Below are 27,846 nucleotides of genomic sequence, written 5' to 3'. Positions count from 1 at the left end.
AAAGGAAGAGACTTCGACCTCATTTGATCACTCACTCACATTCATCGATTTCTATGCAAGAAAGAAGAAGAAATAGAGCGAAGGCCAAGGAGAGAGAAGAAAAGTCTAAGGAAAGAAGAAAAATCAAATTTTGCTTGTTTCGGTGTGAAAATTCCTTGAAATGCAACAACTGGAAATTATTCTTGTAACTGGTTAATTATTAAGCAGATTATTTGCTACGAAAAACAATGAATAGTTCACACTGCAATTCTTCACAAATAAAAATTATGCTACGGAAATAAAATATGCGGAACTGAGAAATTTAGAGCAATCACACACACAAATTGACACTGTCATTTTTGGACAGTTGTCCCCAGAAAAACCCAATGTGGGAAAACCGGTGCAGCAAATGAGGGTTTTATTGTTATGCAACAGCAGAAATTTTTAGTACAATAAAATGGATGGCAAACTGGTGATCCTATTGAGAGAAATACTGGCAAAATTAACTGAGAGAATTACTTTCTCTCCACAAGCAACCTAGCCACAATCTGAGCTTAGAAACCGACTCCCAAAAAGATTTGCATCCACCCCTGTGCAGGTCCTGCACTGTCTCTTGTACGTACTACCTGGAAATCCCTATGAATCAAACATCCTGCCTCTCTTTGCCCCTGGAAGTGATTCACTTGGCCTACTGGGAATTTTCCCAGCCACCAGCAACTAAATCGAACTCTTCCTCAACTGAATCGATTTTCCCTCTTGAGGATCTGCACAAGCCCCTACGCAGCCTCCAAGAGATGAAACTCAGCCTCCTCTCCTAACTCCTCCAGAACTAGAAACTCCTCTGGAAATCTACTACTCTGCCCCTCTACCACCTGCTACTCGACCTTTGGCTCAAATCCTCCTGCTAATATGCTACTAGAAAATCGATTTTCCTATATCACTGAGTATCTGCAACTTGTGTATCCTCCATTTACCTTATCGACCTCCTCTTATAATCTTCAGTTGAGACTTCAACGGCCACGATTAAATCTTAATCGATGGCTGGGATCATCTCTAAGTTGATCCATGTGAGCTTCTAGAAAATTCTCACCCTTCACAATTAATTCTTATTAATTAATCATTTTCCCTAAGTTAGACTTAGGCATTTTTTAATTATCGACTTATTAATTTAATTGAGTTGTCTCTGAGTGGAATTTCCATAAACAATTTCTGGGTTCCAGAGATCTCATGTGTTTTAGCCTCTCCACAAAGTTTGAGACTACAACACCATCTGATGCTACAAAAACTAACATTTTGTTCACACGTGTGAAGGTGTTGGGGCAACTTAGTGGATTACAAGGCCGAAATTTTGTTTATGTGCACATGTGCGAAGGTGTTGAGGCAAATCTGCGAAGATGCAGATCTGAAATTCTAACTTGAAGAGGTTTGACCAGCTTTGATTCTTGTTGACTTTGTTTTGGTTGGAGAAGATTTGAAGGAGGGCTGACTTGGTTCTTTGTGGAGGTCTTGGTCTTGGTCTTGGGTCTTGGATATCTCACTTTGATCTGATTCTATAAGAAGAGAAGTTGTTTGGGTTTTCCCCCTTGTGGGGTTTTTCCCTGGCTTGGAGCCTACATCTTGTGTTCTTTGTTTTTTTGTGATCTTCATGCACATTATATTTTGGTAATTGTTTGATGAAGAAGACATAATAAAGTGATAAAAACCAACAAACACTCACAATTAATTATCAAGTAAGAGGAATCAACCCTAATCTACTAGCATATTGATTTCTCAGCAAGTGTCTACTTATAGAAATTGTCACTAAAAGTATCCTATGTTGTTTTAGAAGTTCACTTTACTAATTTATTAATAAAGTGACATTTGTTTTTAATTATAGTGACTTTTAATTAATAAAGTGGCTAAATTGGGTCACTTAATAATTTAATTAAAAGAGAGCCATTGATCTCAGAGTTAGATCTCAACCATTGAAGATTAGGTTTTTGGCTAATGTCAAAATTATAAAAGAAAGAGAGGGCAAAGGACAAAGACACAGAGAGAATTCATTTCACAAGTCATGTGAGCAAAGGAGAAAAATCAAATATCTGATTTTCAGCCATTGGTGAGGATTTCAGCAATAGTTCAGCAAGGATAAGGCAGCCAATCTGCAGTGAAGACAAGCAGCTAGTCAGCAGCAAAGGAAAAGAGAAGCCATAGAGCCCAGCAGAGCAGGCCGTACAGCCGTGTGTACAGATTCCGTATAGTCATACGGATTCCATATAACCATACGGATTGGAGGGCAGGCTGCCTCGATTTCTTTGTAGACTAAAATTTTCAAGTTTGTTGTTCATTTAATTAATTTCTCAGAGCCATTTTTCCTAAAAGGGAGCTCTTACAAGTTCTAAAGATAATTTTAAATGATGAATTGATCTAGAAGAGCAGAAATAATTGTGCATTGTGTGTGATTGCTTTTCTCGTTTTCCGCTGCATGCAAGAGTTAATAATTCTAGCAAGTAACTAGATCTGATATATATGCTTAGATAGCTGGTTTTAGGATAATTTTCTCCCTCAATAGATCATTGTTTTTCCCTTCTCTCTAGAAAGAATCAATTCCCCCCTTTTTTGAGTAAAAGTAGAATGACGAATTCCAAAGAAAGGGTCAAAATCTGTTTAAATTGAAATGATGCTACGTCAACAATTTTTTGGGAAAAGATGTTGATATTTTTAATAGACTTTTTTCCGCCAATTAACATGTTTTGGGTATGAATCATTCATTAATTAAAAATTCTGGTAATACTACTTGAAATGTTTATACACCAACATATCAACATGATTTAATCAAAGAAGAAATTGAGTACTTTCGACCATATTTTACCTACTATTTGATAATTTTGCATATAGTTAAAATACTATTCTAATAAATAGAACGCTTACTCTAAAAAACATGCATCATACAAATAGATTTTTTCATTTTATCTTAGTTTCCGCACAAACTTGTTTTGAGCCTGACTAGTGATCAGTAATGTAGCTCCCTTTCACAAAATAAGAGATGTCAAAAATGTTTCCTTTCAACAAATCAACATCAACAGCTTCAACATTCTCAATACAATATTTATATAAATCCAGTTTCATTCCATCTTGAACTTGTAAAGCCATTTCAATTGTTTACAAAGGCTAAGTTGAATGGCCCTTTAGGATGATCAATAATAGGAAGGAAAGTCAATAAACCTATCATTTTATGGAAATCTAGTTGTGGTTGTGCACCCAGCTATAAATCATTATCTCACCAAAACCTTATTTGATATTTTTTGGAGATAAATCAAGCAATATTATAGACCTTCAATCTATAACCAACTCTTGGCCTCTTAATTAATACGAGATTGTTATGAATTGTGTTGACCAAAAGATAAAAGAGTGAAAATAGATATAGCAAAGTCCCAATGTCCTTTATAACTCACAAGGTAATCCATCAGAACAATGACACTTTTACCAACCGAAGAATGGTCCAGATCTTTCATATAGTAAAAGATCTTAAGAACTCCTCTATTCACACCTATACTTTCTTTAAACTATTACAATATTTTCAAAGATCTCGTTTTCTTACCTCTATGTTTTTTTGCTTCTATTGATTTCTTCATAATTCAAATGGTTAAAAGATGTCTGATATAACAGAGGGGCAATCAGAAAAAAAAAGAAGTAAAACTACTACGATGAAACATCCAAAGAATGCAATTTCTTTTTGTCATAAATGAATGCAACTAAAAGCACCAAACATTTCAGATAGGTAACAGAATAGGTGGTTGCTGTATTTCGCTTCAGTTTGACAATTTCGATTAGAATTTTATGTTGTATTGATCTAAAACCTTCACTCTCTAAAATGTGTACATCTCATCATGTGCATCATAAAATAGCTAAGGTCTGCCCATCCCTATTTCTTAGGTTTCAAAGAATGTGGAAGTTTCAATTAAAACAGGCACACATAGCAAGGGATGCTACAGATGTCAAGAAACCCAGACCCATCACTTGGGATAGGTAGCTTTTAACTGTTAATTAAGACTTAGAATACAATGATATCACTAAGTAACAACCCCTTATGCATTTTAATATTCTCACCACCATGCATCTACCCTGCATCAAGAAGAGGAACAAAATGGAATAGGATTGTGTTTATCTGGCAAGTTTTACATGTTGCTTGCCATATAGACTTTCTAATCTCACAATAAAATGGAGCAGGAAGAGATAGAGACAGATCACCATGTATGGAAATTGTTGTTTTCCACCCAATTGAACAGCTTTAGGACGAAAATTCGGTCCATTCCTTGGGCATGGATAGTAGACCACATCCAAATTCAATATTGAGACAATTTCTCTTACCTGTATCATTCCATGAAAGTGTTAATGCAGCATCCTAATAAACAGAAAATATCAAATGACATCATTAATATTAATTTAGAGTTCCATAAAATAACAAACATGTAAAAGAAAAATATCATAAATGCATATCATCACTAAACAAATTCAAATACTTCAAAAAGTTGTTCAAATCTTCTTATATTATACAATAATTTACCTTGTTCTTAGTTATAGGTGACTTCCCAAACAACATGCACTTTCATTTATACTAATCCTAGGAAAACAGTCCAAGTAATAAAGCATGGTAGTTTTCACTAGTATCAAAATTCAAATTTCTGGGGGCATATGCTTATCCAATGAACAAGATGCTTTGAAATTTGTCCTATAAACCCACTTGCAAACTATGGGTTTCTTACCTAGGGTATCTCTTCCGACACCTGTGTAATGTTCTTTATGAGTGCATAGTATACAAACTTTGTGGTGCTTTCCCATGCACTTCTCCCCATGGTTTCTTCATAATTCTAAGGCTCATCAAAATTTTGAATAACATATGTCAAAGCAAAATTCATATGCTCTACTTAGTTATTGTGTGTTGACCATGTTACCCACCATTTTGTGGGTGATATCCCTAAGAGAAAAAAACTCTCTAGGATGGTTCTCAGCTGGTAGCCAGCAGCCCCTTGCAGCGACCAACTAGCTCACTGTGCCATTTCTCCACCACCTGAGTTAGCCATGTGGTCCCTCACCCATCTGCCATGATTGTATGTTTGAAGGTGGACCTCCCGAACCTAAAGGTATGCCTTGTCATTTGGTAATTGAGTATTGTAGTTTGTTTATCATGGACACTTCTGGGCATGGATTGATGGGGGGATTCTGCGAACAGAATGGATCAGGTATGTGCCCTTGTCCCCTAGACCCCTTTTAGATATTAACCTTGCATTCTCGTCCCGTTGAATCTCTTTTACTGACCATTTGTCTTTAGGGATAGTATTTCATGGGAAACCCCGATTTTGGTTGTGTGGTCCCGCTCCTTTATCCACTCATATTACCCCCTTTCCACTCATTATTACCCCGTTCGTCATTTCTCACTTCTGGGTCCATATTCCTCCACTGGGTCCACATAGGGTTAGCTCACCCCTTCCCCTTTGCCCACACCTTGGGTCAAGCTTGGTATGATGCCCCGGAGGTTGATGAAGCTAAAAAGAAAGATAAAAGCATATTTGGCCACATTCAACAAGAAAATCTACCACAAAATGCAAAAGATGGGTGAGACAAACACATTTAACACGTGGGCAAAAGCCAATACATGAGCTCTACTCCATCATCATGGCCATCACCCTGGTTCCTACAGGTTCTATGAGCCTCTTTCATCATATAGGAACCCATAATTGTCCCAACCCCTGGTGGGAAATGAACCGCCCTACCTTAAAAGGGGGTATTCTTTGCTATATCTTATGCATCATGTTCTTACCCCTTGAGCCCCGAGCAGTTAATCAAAAAAAATCATAAAAAAGACAAAAGGCATATAAATAAGGGTGGAAAAATCAAGGCCAGGGCACCTCATGTACCACGATTGCTCCCTCCTATACATGGGCTTCCCTCTTATTAGCTACCCGTGTACCCCAACATGTGACCCAGGGCTGCCCCTTCTCATCCCCTACTTCATTCACCTATCTGTCACATGCCACCACCTTTTGAAGGATGTACCTTGAACATATTATCCACTTTAGAAGCAAAAACCACCTAATAGGATACCTGGTTAACCCCATTTGGAGTTAGGAGACATTGGCACATCCCTAAGCCCATTATGGAAGGGAAGGCCATTATGAAGTCCCCACCTGTGGTCCATGATTGGTAAGCTCATTTACTCGATTTCTCTAATGACTTGTTATTTTGGAAGGCTAGGGGACGCATTGGATCTTATGCAGGATTGCAGATGATCTCCGCCTTGGGTTTGGTCTCTCTATACAGGGTCCTAATCCTCTATAGAACTACACTGGCACAGGTAGGGTATGTGTTGAGAGCCATGGGCCTCCACAGCAGTAGGCAGCACTCCATGGATCCCTGAGGATGGTCAGAGATGCTCGAGACACTCCCATTGGATGAGGAAGATGCACCTAGTTCATTTTTGCTCAGCCGGGCCAACAGATGTATCATGCACTTGGCAACTAACCCAGGACTTGTAGGACGATGTGGCATCCCCTACATCATCATCAGAGCCCTTGCAGATGATCTACAGGCATCTTCGACTCATTTGGAGACCCATGAGGTTATTGTTGTGCCCCCACACCCATTGGGAGTACCACACGTTTATTGTTTGGAGAACATGATGCCAACCCCTTGTCCATCACTTCTGAGGATCCTACTCTTCATTATGGCACCCATGGACCTCATTAGGCCTCTTAGAGGGCCCTACAACATGCATAGATTATTATTTGACCTCTTGAGAGGCTTATTCTTTCATTTATGAGCTAGTTTGGTGGGCTTGTCACCAAAAGTTAGAATATTAGAACATTATTTTATTTTTGGGGCTTATGTAGGCCAAGGAGGCTAAATTGAACTCCTCATTAGTGTATAAATACAAGTGAGACGAGTTCATTATCTCATCGTCACTCTCGATTGGATCTCTCTTCTCTCTCTTGAGAATTTTGCACTTTTTCTTGGAGATGAATTGGAGCTTTATGGATGAATTTTGATGTGTGTATTTGGTTTATCTTGTCTTGGAGCTTCTCTATTGTCAAATTGTTGATGGTTGGATATACTCTATTACATGTAAGTACATTCTTTTAATGCTATTCTTGTTTTACTTTGTCATATACATTGTACTAGGATTTTCACTATTTTTAGGGCTAATTGTTGCATGCATTTATTGCTTAAATTGTGGAATTTTGTCTCTATATAGCATCTCTTAATGTATGGGCCATGTAATGTGAACGAAATATCTTAGGGGTAATTCTATTGACGAATAGATCTTAATAAGCCATCACCTTTTGCACATTGAAGTATAAAAGCTACAAGATTGCTTCTCTTTGACCTAGAAGGCTAGCGAAGTAGTCTTGAGGCCTCCTTGACCAAGAACCAAAGGCCCTCACTCATATTCATCATAGACTCCATTCTCTTGAGACTAAAGGAATTGATCTACCAAAAGATGGTCACCACAAACCAACTTATTTCACCTTTTCCTGGGTCTAGCCAAGTTGGGTCACCTAGAGCATCATTTTCCTGATGAACTAGCCCTCCAAAATGTTCAATATCCTAGCCCCTCATGGGCTAGTGTTTCCTCGAGACCTCCAAATTTGAGGCCATTCCAATGGTGGAGTTGTGAGAAAAGCCAAGCCCTAGCTCCGAGATCAAACTTTTCCCTAGCATCCCCAAAGGCTAGTACCTTATTGGATCAATTCAACACCTTTAAGTGAATATTCTTTCTTTGATCCTTTCCCCTACCTTGTCTAGGCTAAGGACACCATTGGTTGCTAAACTCCTTCCTCTTGACCTAGACCGGGTCCACTTGGTCCCGTGTGGTCCTATTCCTTTGAAAGACAATTCTTCAAGAACCATCTGGGATACCAATTTCAACAAGGATTTTAGGGATTGGGAAACTCCTTCACAAGTCATATCCCATAAACCTAACCCTCAAATCCTCCCTTCCTTTTCCTAGAAGACATTGTACCTTGCTTAGAAAGCAAGCAAGCTCCATCTTTCAAGATCTTCTAGCAAGGGTATTATTTGGGTCATTCCACATCCATTCATTGATTTATCCTTCATCAATGACTCCATAATATATCGGGTCTCCTCCCATCAATAATTTTCCTAACTAGGAAATTCAATGATATACAAAGCAAATAAACAAACTAACACCCATAAAAGCACTACAAATAAAGATCATCTAGGCCATTTTATTAATTCTTTCTAGAGAAAGTACAATATATGGTGCACTGGGCTTGTCCCAAGGGACAAGAGTGACAAAACCCAAGTGAGCAAATGATGGTGCTAGTGCTGCACAACTGCTGCTCCAAAGATGATCTATGCTGCCCAGAAACTGTGCCGCCTGCTGGAAAGGATGTGTTGGGAACTCCACTTCCTGTGCTCAAAAAATGCTACAACTTCAGCTCCCGGCTCCTCAACAAAAACCCACCAAAACCCAGAAAGGGTTTTCCCTAGTTCAGACCCCCGAAAATCGACCCCCAAGTACCACGTCTTCCTCACGCTGGGAATCACGGCCTGTCTGGAAATGGCTAAAAAGACTCTCCAAATCACCCCTAGATGTTAAGATGCTGTCACCTATGGCTTTCCTCCCTTCTCCCGACTAACTCCAACTTTGTAGCTCCTTCCCTCAACTCCCATGTGAGTCCAAGAATGACCCTTTGCGCAAGTCCTCAATGATTGTAAGTCGAGCTACCCCAAAGCAACAATCTCCCAATTCAAAACTCTTCCCAAGGGTTGATTTTCTGATGAAACTCCAACTCCCAAACTTTCTCAGCAAATGCTTCCCGGGAGTGTTACACAGTAATTTGTCACTCTCTGTTCATGATCCCAGAGAACCTTAGTAGTGACTACTGTGTTATACTTTCACCATGAAACCTATGCTTTTGCATCCCTTGAAGTTTGAAAAAAGTAGTGCCCACTCCCTTCAGAACATTTCCAGAGAATCCTTCTTAAAACCCAGTTTTTAAGATCAGCGCTCTTTCCCAATGTCTCACCCGCGCTAATTTGTAGAGTTTAACACTGTGACCCGCGCCGATCGGCGCTACTGTTAGCCCAATACCCACGTTGTCTACTTCTGGAAAGTTTTTATAAAAGGAAACGGAGTTTCACGTCTAGAAACTTGTAGTGGCGATGTGCTGGATGTTCGTTTGGTTGGATAAGGGTCAAGAACTCCATGTAAGGTTCTTTTCCCCTTAAAGGTGGACCTTCCCATGGAGATAAGACCTTCTTCCCCCTTGAGTGGATCTCATTCTTATCCTCCTCTCCCTATATAAACCACTTCCTCTTACCCTTTTTTGTTACAATACAATACAACACACAGTGAAAGTGGTGGAGAGATAGAACCAGCTGCAAAATTCTAAAATCTTTAGCCTTTGATAGAAGAAGATTAGTCTTAGATGACAAAAGACTAGTCTTTAGTAGCTAAAGCATGAGGAGAGAGATAGAGCTTGGAAGCCAATTCATGTCAAACTAGAGGAGGAAAAGAGTGTTGAAAAGGCGTGTAGCAGGACTTGGATACCTCGATCAGAGCATGGGGGCAATCATATGATACCCCCACCAAGTAGTTCTGGCGTTTCTTTTGATTGGAGTCAATTGACTGCTTCCCGCCTTCCATCTTATGGGCCTTTCTAGATCACAGTACAAGCCTATAAGATAGTAGTACATGGCACTATATTAGATGAAGGCGCGTTTGTTAGCATCATGTCTTCTATTACTTGGTAAGCTTTGGGTTCCCCACCGCTTGTGCTTGTCACCGAGAATCTGTTGGCTTTCAACGGAGGGACCAGTCAGCCCTTATGAATCCTTCCAAAGTTCCCTATTACTTTGGGAGGAAAGACTGTCTATATAGACATGATGGTAGTCCAAGGTCCCTTAGATTTCAATCTTCTCCTTGGACGCGACTATGTTTATGTCATGGGAGCTCTTGTTTCTTCGCTTTTCCATGTGGTTTGTTTTCCACACGAAGGGAGAATAATGACCATTGATCAATTGTTGTTCATTGGTCACCAAGTGCCTCCTATGCAACCATCGTCCCCTATTGGTTCTTGTTTGCAAGCAGTACCCTCCCCGCCACAGGTCAATTATGTGGCTACCCGTTCTGTCTCCACATCTGTTGATGATCACACAGATGGTATAGTACATTATGTATTGGGGGCATTGGAACCCGATCTGTCATTGGTACCAGTTGACATGTATTCCTCCCAGAGCGTGGTTCTCCCGTCTAGTGAGGAACTCTTGGGAGCCATGTTCTTGTATGGTCCATAAACAGGGATGTGAGCATAGTTCCTTGTCTTGTGTTAAGCTCGTTAAAAAATGAATCAAGGAGTCCGAGGATAGTTTCTTCCTGTATCTACCTCATTAAAAAATGAAACAGATGTACGAGGATAGTTCTTTTTTTGTGTCAACCTTGTTAAAAAATGAAACAACGTGCGAGGATAGTTTGTTCCTATATCAACCTCGTTAAAAACTAAAACAAAGTGTCGGAGCATGGCTCTTGGTCTTGTGTCAAGCTCCTTAGAAAATGAAACAAGGAGTCTTGAGGATAGTTCTTTTACTGTGTCAACCTCGTTAAAAAATGAAACAACTCCCTTTTTCAAATCGAGTCTTTGATTAAGATCTCATAAAATCCCAATCAAGTCTTTCCTAGATCTCGAAAATGAACCTTCATTCCATCCACCTAGCTGAATGAAATGAAGCTGGGGGGCATGTACCTCAAATTGAGTCGTTATGTTGGGGGCATGCAAACTTAACTCAAGCATAGTTTGTCTTTGTTTCAAGCTTGTGTAAAAATAAAACCAAACTCAAGCATAATTTTTTGTTTCAAGCTTGTGTAAACATGAACCCATGCCCAATTTACATCTCGTGATTGCCGTTTTTATCAGCTAATTTCTGCTAAATGAGCCTTGGTTGTTTTATTCCATCGCCACCATCTCTTTGGCCGATCATATGCTTTCACTTGGTTGTTTTTTCCTTTCCTGAGGAATCGCAGCAATGAGCTGTTTTGCTAGCTAGCCTCTTGACCTTTTAGTGTTCTGAGCAATTCCCCCATAACCGAAACCAAATGCTACCCTTTATACCACTCGTTTCTCCAAGACGAGCCACCTTTAAGATCTTTTCTGACTCGTAAAAAATGAAAAGATTGCCGAGTATTTTTCCCTTTTAGACTCGTTAAAGCAAATAAAAGCAGGGAGTCATCTTTGAGCTCTTTTCTGACTCTCAAAATATGAAAAGATTGTTGATCTCTTGTCATTTTGAACTCGTTAAAGGCTGTGAAACGTCGTTTACCCAGTATACGTTTACCCCTTTTTCGGGTTGGGATAAACTATTTACGAAAAAGGAATACCTTAGTCAAACATGACTAGGAGGTTCTCTCAGATATTGTTTTCTACCTTTTCGGGTTCAAGGGACAACTTTACGAAAAGGGACCTTTGGAGTTTTCTTTTCTGCTTATTTTCCAAACTCTCTAAACGTGAAAAGATGCCAAGTTTCACCTTTGTCAGACTCGTTAAAAGATTAAACGACATAGGACTTGTCATTGTGACGAGACTGAGTCGCTCCTTCCTAAGGCTCGTAAAACTTACTAGGATGGATCCATCCGAAGGATGGACTTATATTACAAGCATATGCTATCCCCATCAAGCTTGTGTAAAAATAACTAGGGTACTCGCCATAAATGGTGGGGGAAAATTGGAAGTATTTCATCAGTTGTATTCTTCACTTTAGGCAGCATGTCACTCTTGAACATTGACACTCATTTGTTGTTCATGTCGAGTTTTGGGACATCCTCACCCTGTCACTTGCCTCCCTGGGTTTTGGGTCATCCATTTTAAACCTCTCATATGATCTCTGCCACGTCACCATGACCTTTGATCCTAAGATGTCAAATGCAACCAAAATCCCGAGTCGTGTCATCCACATTTTCAAGAGAAGTCTTCCTACATGTACATTGTCTAATCATATGTCACCATCCTGGATTACTCTCATTCATTGTGTTTCCCGTTTCATGTCGATGAGGAAGCATTTATTATGACCTTTCTTCGACAGATCACTTCCTATCGACTTCAACTCATTATCCAAGAAGTTGATCTAGAAACTCCCTTCCAGTACCTTAGAGCTTGCATGCCTCAATGGCAAGTTCTTCGCACTCGATGACAGGTTCTCATCATTAGCCTTCGATTGAATGATTTCATGAGTGTTCGACTTCAGTTCCTTATTCACACTTCGTGAATTGTACTGATAGTACCTTGAGATCCATTGACATTATGGGTGGTTTCTCTCGCACTTGTTAACGGTTCACATCATTGGCCGGTAATCAAGTGATTTTCTAGCATGTTCGACTTCAGCACATCTATTCACATGTTAGAATTTGTACTTTGATCGGGTCGTGTTGGAGCGCAAGACCCTAGGCTTAGATCATAAAAGTCCAAGTTGCAAGGAGTGATGAGTCATTCATGATTATATACATGATTCTTTAGATGGATGGCTACGACCATGCCATGGGTATCATTTTGATCCTGCTCAGTCGAATGGTTGCGACCATACTGTGGGTCTTTTCATTTTGATCCTCTCTATGCGGATGGCTGCACCCATGCCGTGGATCTATTTCATATGATCCCTTCAGTTGGATGGTTGCGTCCATGCCGAGGATCCATGCACATGATCCTTTTCTTGATGGATAGCTGCGCCTATACCATGGATTCATGTATTTTTATATGCCTCTCATGTTTATTAGGCATGACTATCAGTTTTCAGATATGTACATGTATGTTTGAGTTGCAGGTCTTCTGATGCTGGTATTCTAAGTCCCTACTCCATCTTAAAGCATTTCAGCCATCACTCTCAGCTCTAACTTCATGCTTTAGGGGGCATCTGTTACACAGTAATTTGTCACTCTCCGTTCTTGACCCCGGAGAACCCTACTAGTGACTACTGTGTTATACTTTCACCATGAAACCTATGCTCTTGCATCCCTTGAAGTTTGAAGAAAGTACTCCCCACTCCCTTCAGAACATTTCCAGAGAATCCTTCTTAAAACCCAATTTTTAAGATCAACGCTCTTTCCCAATGTCTCACCCGTGCCGATTTGCAGAGTTTAACACTGTGACCCATGTCGGTCGACACTACTGTTAGCCCAATACCCATGTCGTCTACTTCTAGAAAGTTTTTATAAAAGGAAACGAAGTTTCACGTCTAGAAACTTCTAGTGGCGATGTGTTGGATGTTCGTTTGGTTGGATAAGGGTCGAGAACTCCATGTAAGGTTCTTTCCCCCTTAAAGGTGGACCTTCCCAAGGAGATAAGACCTTTTTCCCCCTTGAGTGGATCTCATTCTTATATTCCTCTCCCTCTATAAACCACTTCCTCTTACCCTTTTTGGTTACAATATAATACAACACATAATGAAAGTGGTGGAGAGATAGAACCAGCTACAAAATTCTGAAATCTTTAGCTTTTGATAGAAGAACATTAGTCTTAGATGACAAAAGACTAGTCTTTGGCAGCTAAAGCATGAGGAGAGAGAGTTAGAGCTTGGAAGCCATTTCATGTCAAACTAGAGGAGGAAAAGAGTGTTGAAAAGGTGTGTAGTAGGACTTGGATACCGCAAAGGAGATCTCCAACGTCAAGGCTTCGATTGTATTTCTCTCTGAAGTTTATTTTAATACAACTAATGGTTTATTTCCTATATCAGGTGTAATATTACATTTGATAGCTTAGAACTCTTTGACCTTTTAAATAAATTGGATTCGATTTTATGCTATAGCGTTTGTTGTTGTTTCTTGCATGTTTGTTTCAGGTGCTTCAATGAAAGGAATGAAAGGAAGTTGGAGCAAGGAAGCAAGATCACCATCAAGTGGATTAGCGTTATAAGAGGTAGGCCCTCTTATTCGATTCTAATCTAAGGAAATTTACATTAGATTGTCTTGTTTGTGGCTAGACCCACTCTCTTGGGCTAGAGGGATCGTCTCTGTCCGCAGAGAGGATATTCCTACACCACAAGGAGCACCCCTAAATCACTATCGTGTGTTCCCCTCTTACATGCCCAGAAATACGCACTGTTGAATCGAAGGCTAAGTGATGTGGCTGTAAAACTCCTCTAGTTCTCCTCCAAGGTAGTACGAATTGCCTTCCTAGGGTGGCACTCGAAGTCCCCCGAAGATAGTTTGAGTCTCCCGCCTGGAAAACTCGATGCTAAATAGCTTGGTAACTCAGCTAAGCAGTTCAAGCAACACAAATGAGTTCGATGGTCAAATGATACCTTCAGATGGGGAGCTCCTCCTCCTTATATCTTCGTGAACCTTCCTTACCCCATGTGGGCCCCTCTCCAACCCATTCAATTCCCCTCCAAGGCAATTTGAATTGCCAAAATGCCCAAGTATGTTTTCCCACATGGGTGGCCCCCACCTTCCACTAGTAATCTAATTCATCCTCTTTTCTCCTAAGTCCCTACGTCAAAAATGCATGGGTTCCTTCATTCACCAAAATTTATGCAAAATTGTGGGGAGACCAAAACCTATTACAAATATATTTGGGAAGGGACATGACAGTCATCCCCTCCCAAATGTTGCTTTCCCTCAAGCAACATTAGCCCTCGATGCTCCAAAATGTGTTCACCCTCCCATGTGGCCTCTTCATCCGACAGGTTCTTCCATCACACCAAAAACTCCCTGAAGGTCCTGCTCCTCAGCTTCCTCTCCCAAGTCTCCAAGATGTCCTCAGGCTCCAGAACCAAACGTCCCTCATCGTCCAGTGGGGGTAACTCTACCGTTGTTGTCACCTGTTGTCCCAACACCTTTTTGAGGCATGAGACATGGAAGATGTTATGAATCCTACTCTCCTGAGGAAGCTCCAACTCATAGGCCAGCTCTCCAAATTGTTTGACCACCCTGTATGGCCCATAGAAACACGGTTGTAGCTTCTCGACCCCTTTTTGCTTCAAGGTGGACTGTCTATATGGTTGTAACCAAAGATACACCAAATCCCCCTCCTCAAAGTGTCTCTCAGTCCAGTGCCTATTAGCGTACATCTTCTACTGATTTTGTGTTGTCATTAAGTGGTCCTTGAGAGCCTTGAGAATGTCTTGGCTCTCTAGGATCCAAACTTTGGCCTTTGGGGCCCGGCTGTCTCCAAAAACAATGTCAGCAAAAGACAATGCATCATAACCACACAAGGCATGAAGAGGGGTCATACCGATGGACATGTGAAGAGTGGTGTTGTAGCAATACTCACCCAAGTGAAGCCATCGAATCCAAGCCCTTTGTTGCCCAGTCACGTAGTTCCTAAGGTACCCCTCCAGCCACTGATTAGCTCGCTCGATCTTGCCATCTATCTCGGGGTGGTAGTTCGTGCTAGGGGTTAGCTCAGTACCAACCAATCTGAAGAGCTCCTGCCAGAATCCTCCCATGAACTTGTTGTCCCAGTCACTCACTATGTTCTTAGGAAGCCCGTGCAACCGGAAGACTTCTCTGAAGAACAACTCTGCAACCTGTGAAGTTGAATACCGAGGCGAGATGGTGAAGAAATGGACATACTTAGTCAACCGATCAACTACCACATAGATGCAATCATTGCCCTGCACTATGGGGAGCCCAGTGATGAATTCCATGGAGATACTCTCCCATTTCCCTTCAGGGATGGGGAGCGGATGCAATAACCCAGCAGGGTGGATCAGCTCCCCTTTGTTCCTCTAGCATGCCTCAACATGTCCCCCTTGAGGCCCTTCCATGTGAAATGCTCCCTAACTGCCATGTATGTTTTTATGAACCCCTAATGCGCTGACAATGGCGAGTCATGTGTTGCCTAGAGCACTTTCTCCCTCAACTGCGAGTTGGGAACCAGAAATATGCGCCCTTTGTAGTAGATGACCGCGTCCATCACCTGGTAGCGCTCATCTGCATGGGTCCCCTCCAGAATCTCGCATGCCCTCCTATCTTTGGAATACTCTACCAGCAACTGGGCCTCCCAATCATGGCAAATGCTCATGGGTGAGAGGTCTGTGGGTCTGCTAGATAGGGCATTGGCCACTACATTGTCTTTCCCTCGCACATACTCTATGTCAAAATCATAGGCCTGCACCTTGCTAACCCATCTCTGTTGTCTTTCATTGAGGCCCTGTTGCCCCATGAAGTGGCAAAAACTGTTGTGATCAATCTTCACTCTGAATCGGTCACCCACCAAATACTGCCAAAATTTGGCCAAAGCATCCATAATAGCCAGCATCTCCTTGTCATATATAGAATATGACCTCTCATGGGATAAGAGCTTCTGGCTCTCGAAAGCAATGGGGTGCCCATCCAGAGATAATACTGCCCCGATTCCCTCTCCTGATGCATCACACTCCACGGTGAAGGGTTGGGAGAAGTCCAGAAGTGCCAACACTAGAAAACTGCTCATCACCTCCTTGAGGCGATCAAAAGCTGACTGTGCCCCATCTGTCCATGCGAAAGCCCCTTTCTTAATCAAATCCGTGAGGGGAGATGCTAACTATGAAAATCCCTTGACAAACTTTTGGTAATATGTGCAGATGCCCAAGAAACCTCTTAGCGCTATCACATCCCTAAGTATCAGCCAGTCTCGAATAGCCTGTATTTTCTCCTCATGTACCTTCACTCCATCTGCACCAATAATGTGCCCCAAGTAGAGCATCTCAGTCAAGCCAAACTCACACTTGGATAGTTTGGCATAAAACTGTTGTTCCTCCAAAATACGTAGCACCTCCTCCAGGTGTTGGAGATGCTCCTCCCAAGTCTTGTTGTATATCAGTATGTCATCAAAAAACACCAATACAAACCTCCTCAATTGCCTCCGGAACACATGGTTCATACATGACTGGAAGGTGGTCGGGGCATTGGTCAACCCAAAGGGCATGACCAAAAACTCGAAGTGCCCATAATGGCATCGGAAGGCTGTCTTGGGAACGTCTTGATCCCTCACCCTGATCTGATGGTACCCCGAACGCAGATCTATCTTAGAGAAGTACTTGGCTCCTCTAAGCTCATCCATCAACTCGTCAATGTGGGGTTTGGGGTGTCGGTTCTTCAATGTCTTCCTATTGAGCACCCAGTAGTCGATGCTCATGTGCAAGGTTCCATCCTTCTTCTTGCACTACTGAAGAATCAAAGAGACTAGAACTTGACCTGATGTGGCCCAACGCCAACAACTCTTTGATGGCTTGCTCAATCTCATCTTTATAGGCCTTGGGGTGCCTATAAGGGGTGGTAATCACTGCCTACACACCTGACTCCAACTCGATGGTGTGCTCGAATCCCCTGAATGGGGGCTACCCTAGTGGAATGTCCCCAAACACTATCTGTCTAACAATGCCTGTATATCTAGGGGTGGTGACTGGGCATGTCCCCCAGCCTCTGAGATCCTCAACTCAACTGCCCACGCTATGTCTCAATGCTGTAAATCTGCCTCCATCCTATGCGTTGAGATTGTCTGTGGTGGGTACGAATGTATGCCTCTGAGGACCACCAGCTTGCCATCCAATCCGGTGAACTCCAACTCTAGCTTCTTCTAATCAATGGTAACTCGTCCAAGGGAATATAGCCACTAGACACCCATCACCACGTTGGTGTTTGGCACATCTACCACAAAGAAATGGTCTATCATGGAGTAGTTCCCCATGGTCAAAGTCAAGGCGGGATTATACCGCGTGCACTATATAGTCTGGTCACCCAGCACCAGAACTGAAAAGCCCTCAAACTTTGTCATGGTGACGCCCCTCCTCTGAACCAACTGGGCATCAATGAAGTTGTGGGTAGCCCCACTATCAACTAAGACTGAGACACGCTGCCCCTATATCGTACCTTGATTCCTCAATGTCAGAAATTTGGGGACCCTAAATAAAGAAGCAAGGACTCCCCCAGATGGAGCAAAGGATGCCCCTCCCTGTTGTGGTGGTGGTGGTGGTCCCCTCTCTACCTGAATCTCACCATCTCCCACACCATACTCCAGCTCCACCTCATCCTCCAGATCACTATCTAAGAAGACCTCGATATAGTGGGCTTTGCCAGTTGTGCACCAATGGCCTGGTGTCGAGGGCTCCCGATATGTAAAACACAGTTTCCTCTTCTTGAGGTCCTTCCGGGTCTCATCATCCAGCTACCCACACCCCTGGGTTGCTCTCTGTGGTGGTGGCCTAGTATCACTAACCTTCTGAGGGTAGGGAGTGTGCGTAGGGAAAGGTGCTCGAGTCTTGGGGATGGCCCCCTGCAAGTCTCTAACACATGTCATTTTTCCCTGCAACGTGGAGTGTTTGCGTGACTTCACCAGTCCACGCAAGGGCTCAAGCAGGCCCTCTATGAAGGTGTATACCCTCCAAGCATCTGATAGGTCCGACACCATCACTGAGACTCTCAAAAACTCCGATATGTACTACTCTAGGTTACCCATTTGTCTGAGTTGGGTTAGCTCCCTAAAGTGAGCCTCTGGATCCCTTTGATCAAATCATTCAACCACCATCATGGTGAAATCCTCGTAAGAAGTCACATTGGCATGCCCCAAGGTAGCCAAGCTATGAAACCACCAATCGTGGGCTTCCCCTTCCAAGTGCAGCATGGCCATCTTGATGGCTTCCATCTCCGTCATCCTATTGAGCTGGAAATAAGTGTCCATCTTCTCTACCCAAGCCCGAGTTGTGCACTTGTCAATGCCAACATATGTGAGAAAGTAAATTCTCCCAATAGTACGTTGCAAATCATAGCTTTGCATGCCCTGTCCTCCAATGTTCTTGCCCTTCTCATTTTGCTTGAGCTTGCAGAAATCTTTGAAAGAGAGTGCCTCCCTGAAGTCTGCTCCCATGGACTACCACTCCTTGAAGTGCTCTTCCATCGGTGAATGATCTTCGACCTGTGCTGGTTCATTCTGCGCCAAGGCACGAAAGAGGGCAATGTAGCTCGAGTTGGCCCACACATTGATGGAGGTTGCGCAATGGGTGAAGGATGGTCGAATTGTTGAGAGGTCCCCGAAGTCTCTCCAAATAGAAACCCCGTGGGAGTGCTTCTCTCCCGATACTGCATTTTGATCTCATCTAGCATTTCCTTCTACCCCTTCTCTAAATCATTCAGAGACTTCAAGAGGTTGTCAAAGGCCATCTCCTCCTTGCTCTTGGGCTCTCCCATGTTCTCTTCTGCCACTGCCTTTCCCCTATCCTCCCTGTCTGGAGTGATCTCCAACTCCCTTTCTCTGCTCCGGTACCTCTACCTCCTATACGTAATATTTTGACGGTACTCTTCACTCATAGGAGAAACTCACCACGGCTGAACCAAGATCTGGGCTTTGATACAATAGTAATGTTCCTAACTATGAAATTTGTTAATTTGGGTAGCATCAAATGTTCTCTAGCTCCGAAATTTTGTGGAGGGGCTAGAACAAATGAGATCTCCAAGACCCAGAAATCATTGGTGAAATTCCACCCAAATTGTGTTTTATTAAAATAATTCATATTTTTAATGGGGTTCCTAAGTCTAAACTTCGGAAAATAAAAATATTAATGGATATTAATGAAAATATGGGTGAGAAGCTTCTAAGTGACGAAGATCAAGTCTAATTTAATCTTAATCGTTGATTAGGGACTTAATCTCGGTCGTTGATTCATCAACAGGAAAAGTATAAGAGGAGGCTTGAGGGTCAGTTGGAAACACACCAAGTTGATCAGTCAGTTCGATTTTTCTGGGGCGTGGTTTACTGAGAAAATCGAACAAGTGATCCGAGTTGCATTGAGAGGGGCAGAAGCAAAGATTTGGATAGGAGAGGAAGTTCTGAACCAAAGAGTATTTAGAAGAGAGGCAGCTTGAGCATCAGGGAGGCAACGAAGAGGCCTACGCAACCCAGGAGGGGCTCACACAGAACTGACGTAGTCCAAAGGGGCTCTTGCAGTGGCAGTGCAAAGTATTCGTCAGTAGTCTGAGATTTTGCTGGAGAAGCAAGGTTCTGAACCGGGAGGGCTAAACAACAATCTTCATCTAACAAATCGATCCAGCAGAAGAGGAGACAGTTCTCTAGAGGCAAGACGCCAGCCCACGAGTGATTGTATAGGGACTTCGCAGTGTTTTCCAAGAGGGTGTCAGATCACTCATTGGATCAGTTATGACTTGGGAAGCGAGTTAAACCCTCGAGTGTATTTCTTGTTGCCGTGATTTCTCTGTAAGGTTAGCCGGTGTGAGAGGCAACCTGTTGTCCTCAGATTCAGCTTGCTTAATAATACAAAACCTCTACTTGTTGCAACGGAATAACGGTGTCCCTTGTGTTTTTGTCTCATCTATTGTTTCAGTTTATGATCTGTATGTCAGTGTAGTCTGCAGTAGTGTTTACATCACTGCTTATCTAATTAAATAACTTGTTGAATGAAATAACAAGTAGGAGATGTTAAACTAGTAACTGCAGTAGGAATTTTGTTTGTAAAGATTCAGAAATTTTCACAAAATTCAATGATATACAAAGCAAATAAATAAACCAACATCCAGCAATGAGACACAATTAGTAAACACCCATAAAAGCACTGCAAATAAAGATCATCTGAGCCATTTTATTAATTCTTTCTGGAGCAAGTACAATAGTGATGGAATGGTGCACTTGGGCTTGTCTCAAGGGACAAGCGTGACAAAACCCAAGTGAGCAAATGATGGCCCTAGTGCTGCACAACTGCTGCTCCAAAGATGATTTGCACTGCCCAGAAACTGTGTTGCCTGCTGGAAAGGATGTGTTGGAAACTCCACTTCTCGTGCTTAGAAAATGTTGCAACTTCAGCTCCTGGCTCCTCAACAAAAACCCACCAAAACCCAGAAAGGGTTTGGCCTAGTTCAGACCCCCGAAAATCGACCCCCAAGTACCACATCCTCCTCATGCTGGGAATCACGGCCTGTCTGGAAATGGCTGAAAAGGCTCTCCAAATCACCCCCAAATGCTGAGATGTTGTCCCCTATGGCTTTCCTCTCTTCTCCCGGCTGACTCCAGCTTTGTAGCTCCTTCCCCCAACTCCCACATGAGCCCAGGAATGGCCCTTTGCGCAGTCCTCAATGATTGTAAGTCGAGCTGCCCAAAAGCAGCAATCTCCCAATCCAAAACTCTCCCCAAGGGTTGATCTTCTAATGAAACTCCAACTCCCAAACTTTCCCGGCAAATGCTGCCCGGGAGCACCCCCAAATCACTATTGTGTGTTCCCCTCCTGCGTGCCCAGAAATAAGCACTATTGAATCAAAGGCTAAGTGATGTGGCTGCAAAACTCCTTTGGTTCTCCTCCAAGGTAATACGAATTTCCTTCCTAGCTAAGTCACAGGACACGTCCTCCAAGGTCCCGTGTCCCGTATTTAACGTGCCAGACAAGAAAACGGCCCTAAAACTTGTCGAAAACATTTTTTTCGTGTCCTTTAAAACGTAAAACGTATTTGGGTGTTTTATTCATGTCCTACTCTTGGAAAACGAGTATTCAGTTTATAGAAAACGTTGCCCTAACATTTTTCCTCCAGTTGAATATGTACCCCATGAAATCACTAGTTTAAAGCCCACACAATTATTTTTTCGGGGTTCTTTTCCTATTCTCCTCCACCGTTTTCCTCTGCCATCGCTCTCTGTCACTGTATATTCGTCCTATGGAGCTGTTTTGCAGAGTTGAGTGCGGAGCCGAGTGTGGACTGAGTCATCTCCGTGGACTCGTGGATTGGTCGCAGCGTGTGAGGTTTGGCAACGTTCAGGCAAACCGTTGTCCGTGTATATTCATCGTGTGGACTGTGGAGTTTGGTCGCAGGCTCGCAGCGTGTGACATTTGGAAACTTGGCACTTGGCAAGCTGCAGCATGTTATAGGTTTCCAGTTCGGCGTTCAGGTCAACCGTGGCCCGTAGACCATATGGTTAATGGCACCACCGCACCATGGCCCGTTCAGCCTTTTAGCAATTGTCTTTCTAGTTACTGCTTTCCTCTAAAATATCACAGCCATACCTCTAATGATTAATCTTTTTCCTTTAAAAAGCATCCTCAGGCAACCATTGGGCACTTCCCCTCATTCCGAGAATGCTACCTAGTGTAAAGTAGGCCAGCTGCCATGCAGACTATTATAAGCTGATCCTGGAGGGATGGCGAGTGAGGTCCACATAGGCAGAGGCACCAGTTTGGGGAATTGATCCCGAGACATCCTTCTAGGAATATCTTGTTTATCATGTCTTGATGGGTTTTCAAATTCTCTAGATGAAAAATTGAATGAATTGTGAAAAAAAGGAACATGATGTACTCAAAACGGTTGAGACTTCTAAATGCGTCATGATATTCTATAACCAGGGGCATTAGTAGTCAACTTAGCGTAAATGAAATATTTAATAAATTTTGTTCAGAGTAACATTCTACATATTTCTCAAGTATAGCAAGCACTGATTATGGAGTTAACAAACATTAGAAGAAATGTTTGGTGACAATTTACTTGAAATAAAGTCCAAGTAATTTTTTGAAAGTATCCTATACACTAGAGAAAGGATTTAACTGTACAGCTTTCTTTAGACTCAAATCAGGAAATTGGTTTGTTAAGCTTCTTGCATTCCACGTTGAGACATCATTAAAGCTAGCTGACTGGTTAGCATTACTTCACAGTCTTGTGGAGTATCTTTTATCTGGCTTGGATCATAGCCAAGGCTTGCCAAATAGAACTTAAAGTTCTCAATAAAATCTGGCCCTGGGTCAGGAGTCCGTGCATAAATCTAAAACAACAAATTCATATATTATTTCAGTTCTCTTGATATTGTCCTTCAAGATGAATATGTGAAATTTCACACAAAAAGTTAAATGATCACGAGAAAGAGGATGTGAATCATAGCACAACAGTGCTTCAGAAATATACATTAGCAAAAGCAATGCTTAATACTAAAAAAATATGGATATCCATCTAACTATATTCACGAAAATAATGGGTATGCATCGCTGAGACAGGTCCATCATGTTATGTTTCTCAACCATATGATTGAAGGCAACAGTCATCTTCCCAGTTCTCCCAGATTCATCAAATCTTCCTCAATGAACTCTGAGAAGTGAGAAACCTTAGAAAAACAGTAAACTTGAAGTAATTATATTTTAATTGGATTAGATAAGCTGCAACCTGCAATTTAATATGGATAAAAACTATATTTCAGTACGTATATATATATATAGATATATATATATATATATAATATATTTTTATTTATTAAATATGTATAAAACGTGTCCCTCGTGTCCTGTTTCCAGGTCGCTGCATTTCGTATTGAATACTCGTATTTACGTGTCCTCCGTGTCTCGTGTCCTCGTGTCACGTGACTTATCTTCCTAGGGTGGCACTCGAAGTCCCCCGAAGAAATGTTGAGTCTCCCACCTGGAAAACACGATGTTAAACAACTTGGTAACTTGGTTAAGCAACTCGAGCAACACAAATGAGTTTAATGGTCAAATGATACCTTTAGTTGGGGAGCTCCTCCTCCTTATATCTCCGTGAGCCTTCCTTTCCCCATGTGGACCTCTTCCAAGCAATTCAATTCTCCTCCAAGGCAATTTGAATTGCCCAAGTGCATTTTCCCATGTGGGTGGCCCCCACCTTCCACTAGAAATCTAATTCAACCTCTTTTCTCCTAAGTCCCTAAGTCAAAAATGCATGGGTTCCTTCATTCACCAAAATTTATGCAAAATTGTGGGGAGACCAAAACCCGTTACAAATATATTTGGGAAGGGACATCACACCATCAATGAAAGTTTGTAAATAGAAGGGAGCCTTAGCTGAGGTGACAGTGGGCTAAGTCTCCTTTGTTGCCCTTGGTCTAGCATTTTCCCTTTAGGGATCCCCTTTCAGTCCCTTGCTAGTTTGAGCGGTGACAAACCACACTCTGTCAACAAGTCCAAGGAAGCAAAATGCAAAAAAGTGAAGAAAATTTTTCCAAGTTTAAAATCACCAGCCAGCACCATTGTATCAATGAAAACACAATTTCTATAAGATGTATTGTAAATGATGTTAGTATGACAATTTAATTATGTAACAACACCTACGTAAGGCTCTGATTTTGGCAAAGAATATCATCCTAGGAAGTTTTTTAACCTCCTCGATTTATGTGTGTTTGTAAACATGAATAATTGGCAGATTTTTTCTTCCAGCTTAAACCCCAAAGCTATGGTGGAATTCCTTAACAAGGTCGTAGGTGAGTCCTAGTGTTATATCAAGTCTTTGTAAAAGTGTGTTTCGAATTAATTTAAGCACATTTGACTAAATTATTTTATTACAAACACATTTGGTTTATACTAGATCATATTGTGTCGCAGAATTGGGTAAATTGTTGAGGGTATGAGTCTAAATGCGTTTTCCCCTTTTAAGGTTTGATATTATGATAATTTGATTTAAAAAATATTTTAGTGCACAATCCCTCATATTTACACATCATGGCTAAAATATTTGAGGGTAGAAAAATTATTAATCCCCTCTAGTGTCAATTAATTATTTTTTCTGGCTAAACTTTATAAAAATCCTAAGCCAGAAAATTCATTAATTTTGAGTCAAAAATAATTAAAGAGATTAATTTCTTTCCAAGTAAAATAACCAAAAATTCGTGGGTCAAAGAAAAGTCAATTTTTGGAGGTCCCCCACCAAATGAAAAATGGATATTTAAAGAAAAATTGAGTCCTTGGACCTTGGTGGTTAAGTCAAAGGCAATTTTTTGAGGAAATTAATCAAAAATATTAATTTTTGGATTAATTAAAAATGGGTTTTAAGAAAATTTTGAATTTTTCCTCAAAATTAAAAATTTGACATTGGAGATTAAAAGATGATCAAGCTATTTTCAACGATCGAGATTGTTTTGACGAGGATCAAGCCAACTAGTCGTTATTTTCCACTTGGAGGGGTTTTTCTATATAAAGATGCTATTGAACTTGTATTTTATATCTTTGGATGATATAATTCTTGAATGTTGGTATTGAGATGTTGCTCTACTAGGAACATTTTGTATCATAATAGAAAGAATTTGGGGTTCAGTTCATCGTGTTCTTTTTCTGTTGATTTATGGTATGTGTGATCCTATATTGTGTTGAATATTGCTAAATAATTGTTAGTTCATTTGTCGGTGATACGAACATTCTATTGGTACGTGTTATCTTAGGTGATCTAATTCACCATATGATCTAACAGTTTTTTTTAGAATATTATAGAGATTTACAGGTATGCTAGCCCTTGGGCTCTAATTTCACAAACTGTGGGGAAAAGCCGGCTATGTTTGGGCTCTAAAATTTCACTCTGGTATTTAATTTTGCAGTAAGGTTTGGCCAATATCTATTTTTAGAAATATATTCATCCATTGTCATTTATAAAAAATTATTTCTCCAAAAAAATATTATTTTGTAAATATTGTAAATTGGTGAATAATTTGTAAATTATTTCTAACCCTTTTGTTTTGCAATGCTTGGGGTTATATATATTTCAATTACACCTTGTTAGGGTTTTTATATGTTCTTTTTATTCTTTGTATTTAGAAATGTCAATCCGGAATTCGTAATCTTAGAGTTACAAATTATTACAGTTCATATCTAAGTTCACTACTTTATACTCACTTAGTACAGAATTAAGTACGAAATGCTTATTCCAATCTCTGTTCCCAATTTGAAATCAATCCATTATTCTAATGAAATCTGCTCAAGCAAAGAAATTTAGCATGTTTTTCTAATATCACACATAACTCAAATCACAACCATACAACTTAACTAATGCTTAAGAGCTTTACTGGCAACAAATTCAACAATTACCATAACCTATTTTCAGAATTTAACTCAAATAACTCGTTTCACTCAATACCTTCACACAGAACTAACCCTACAGTCAAACCAGAAATCGAAAATCAATCCTATCAATGCTTATTAAACCCATAACTCATTCACACAACTATCTAATTCCACGAATCGATTCAAAACTAATTGAAAAATAAAATAAATGTCTTGCAGTTCCTACAAAATCTTATGCAAACTTCAAGTATATCAACGTCAGTTACAGAGACCTCTTATTGAGAATTCTGACCCACAGACAACAGAGTATTTCGTTTCAGATCAGAAATTTAAGACTGTATAAGACTCAACCTTCAAAAATCCGATTCAAGTTAACCCATGCTCATTTGAACTTCCCCTAACGCTCGGTAAACTCAAAATTAAAGATATCTTGCACAGCTTAAATCAACCATTAACATAAAGGGAGAAAACAATAGTGAAATTCAGACCAAATGGAGATACCTGCCATTTTATTCAGAAATTAAACTATCATTCAAACCCCAGAGATCAGACAAGATACCTGTGCCTAAATCAATCTTCATAAGCTATCATCAATGGCTGAAAATAAAATTATGCAGAAAAATAAAACATCTTACAGCACTTCCAGAAGAGTAACACCAGCAAGATTTCAACCCCAAAGTCTTTCTTTATTGCACATGAAAAATGACTACAAGAGAGCTTTCTTTAGCACACGATTCTACGATTGAATATGATCTCAAATGACCCCTGACACCCTATTTAAAGGAAAATTTCCCAACGGCTAGTTCGAGTGATCCATGTCAAAATGATCTCAACCGTCGATGAGGATCAAAATCTCTTTTAATCTCATCCATTGAAATTTTAAATGAATTTTAATATATTCAAAATTAAAATTTTGCATTTATTTCCTCAAAACTTTGACTTATTATTAGTTTATTTTATTTTTCAAATTTTTATTTATTTTTAATTTATTTTTAAATTTTATTTTATTTTATTTTTTATTTTTTAGTTATTTTTTTAATTTTTTAATTTTTTATTATTTTTATTTTTATTTTTTATTATTTTTATTTTTTTATTTTTGGATTCTCGAACTAAGCCTTTGGAAAAATCACCTAAGACCTAGGACTTAGGACTTATGAGGGGATAAAACATTTTCTAACCCTCAAGACACTTTACATCATGACTTTTACAATTTTACATCTCAAGGGGGGAAAACCCATTTGACATAGACCCTAATAGCCCACCCAGTTCTGCGACACAAATATAATCTAGTAGATCAAGCAATTTGTAACAACCTAACCAAATAGTTAGAATTATTTCCAAATTACTTTTACATAAACTCGACCTAGTACACTAGGATTCCCCTAAGATTCTAATGACAAAATCCATTCCCGCTTTGGGGTTAGACTGAAGGAAAACTCTGCCGATCATGGATCGGTGAGACAAAAAACCTTTCGGAACGTAGATTATCACTAGAAAATTAGGTTTGCCTAGGCAATTTACATACATAACTCAGATCTGCTAAGATTATTTACAATTTACACATGCAGACTGGGTTTACAACATAACATGATCAGGCTGATGATGATAGTCGAATGGCACAGACACGTTGATCAAGCACTACCCCTTTGCGAAAAACAAAAGGGGGTGTACTGCTATGGATCGTTGACACGTAGTGGTCAACATCTGGCTCTACTTGGAGACATGTTGCTGCACTGTAGGAATGTGAGAATCCAGAATCTGCATCCATGCAACACACAATAAAACATAAGTAGCGACCATCCAAAAATCATCATATAACATTAAGCACAGGAAAGATATAAGCTCTTAATTTATTAACTATCTAGTAACATGAAATGTAAATCTAATCCTAGAAATGAAAATGCTGAAAAAACAAGGAGTAGGGTTAGAAATACAGAGGATGCCCCATGGCATTAGATGTGTTCAATATAGTGTATATTGAGCATTTGCCTGCTTTTAGGCAAATCTGTCGGCTGCTTGTCGGATGTGCCATGTCCAATTCTGCATACCGTAGGACTTTTTCCTATCCCAAAATCAAGCTGCTCGCGGTCGCCTGATACATCAAATCTTCTTCTC

The 27,846-nt window shown here is 40.7% G+C and overlaps 1 protein-coding gene across 1 annotated transcript in view; it reads right to left on the bottom strand.

Moving 5' to 3' along the window:
* LOC149221411 (Thioredoxin family protein) overlaps positions 1-27,846 on the bottom strand; it is a 455,192-nt gene that overhangs the window by 303,354 nt on the left and 123,992 nt on the right. Inside the window, exon 5 of the mRNA XM_089385096.1 lies at positions 4,210-4,329. Within this exon, the coding sequence (XP_089241222.1) occupies positions 4,210-4,329 (120 nt within the window). The remainder of the gene's footprint in view (positions 1-4,209; positions 4,330-27,846) is intronic.

Source organism: Pinus tabuliformis, chromosome Q, assembly GCF_031772625.1.
Source record: "Pinus tabuliformis cultivar Carrire ecotype Pingquan chromosome Q, CPIR1, whole genome shotgun sequence".
Lineage (NCBI taxonomy): Eukaryota > Viridiplantae > Streptophyta > Pinopsida > Pinales > Pinaceae > Pinus > Pinus tabuliformis.
The sequence above is the reverse complement of the archived record's forward strand: the minus strand, read 5'-3'. Positions and strand labels throughout refer to the sequence as shown.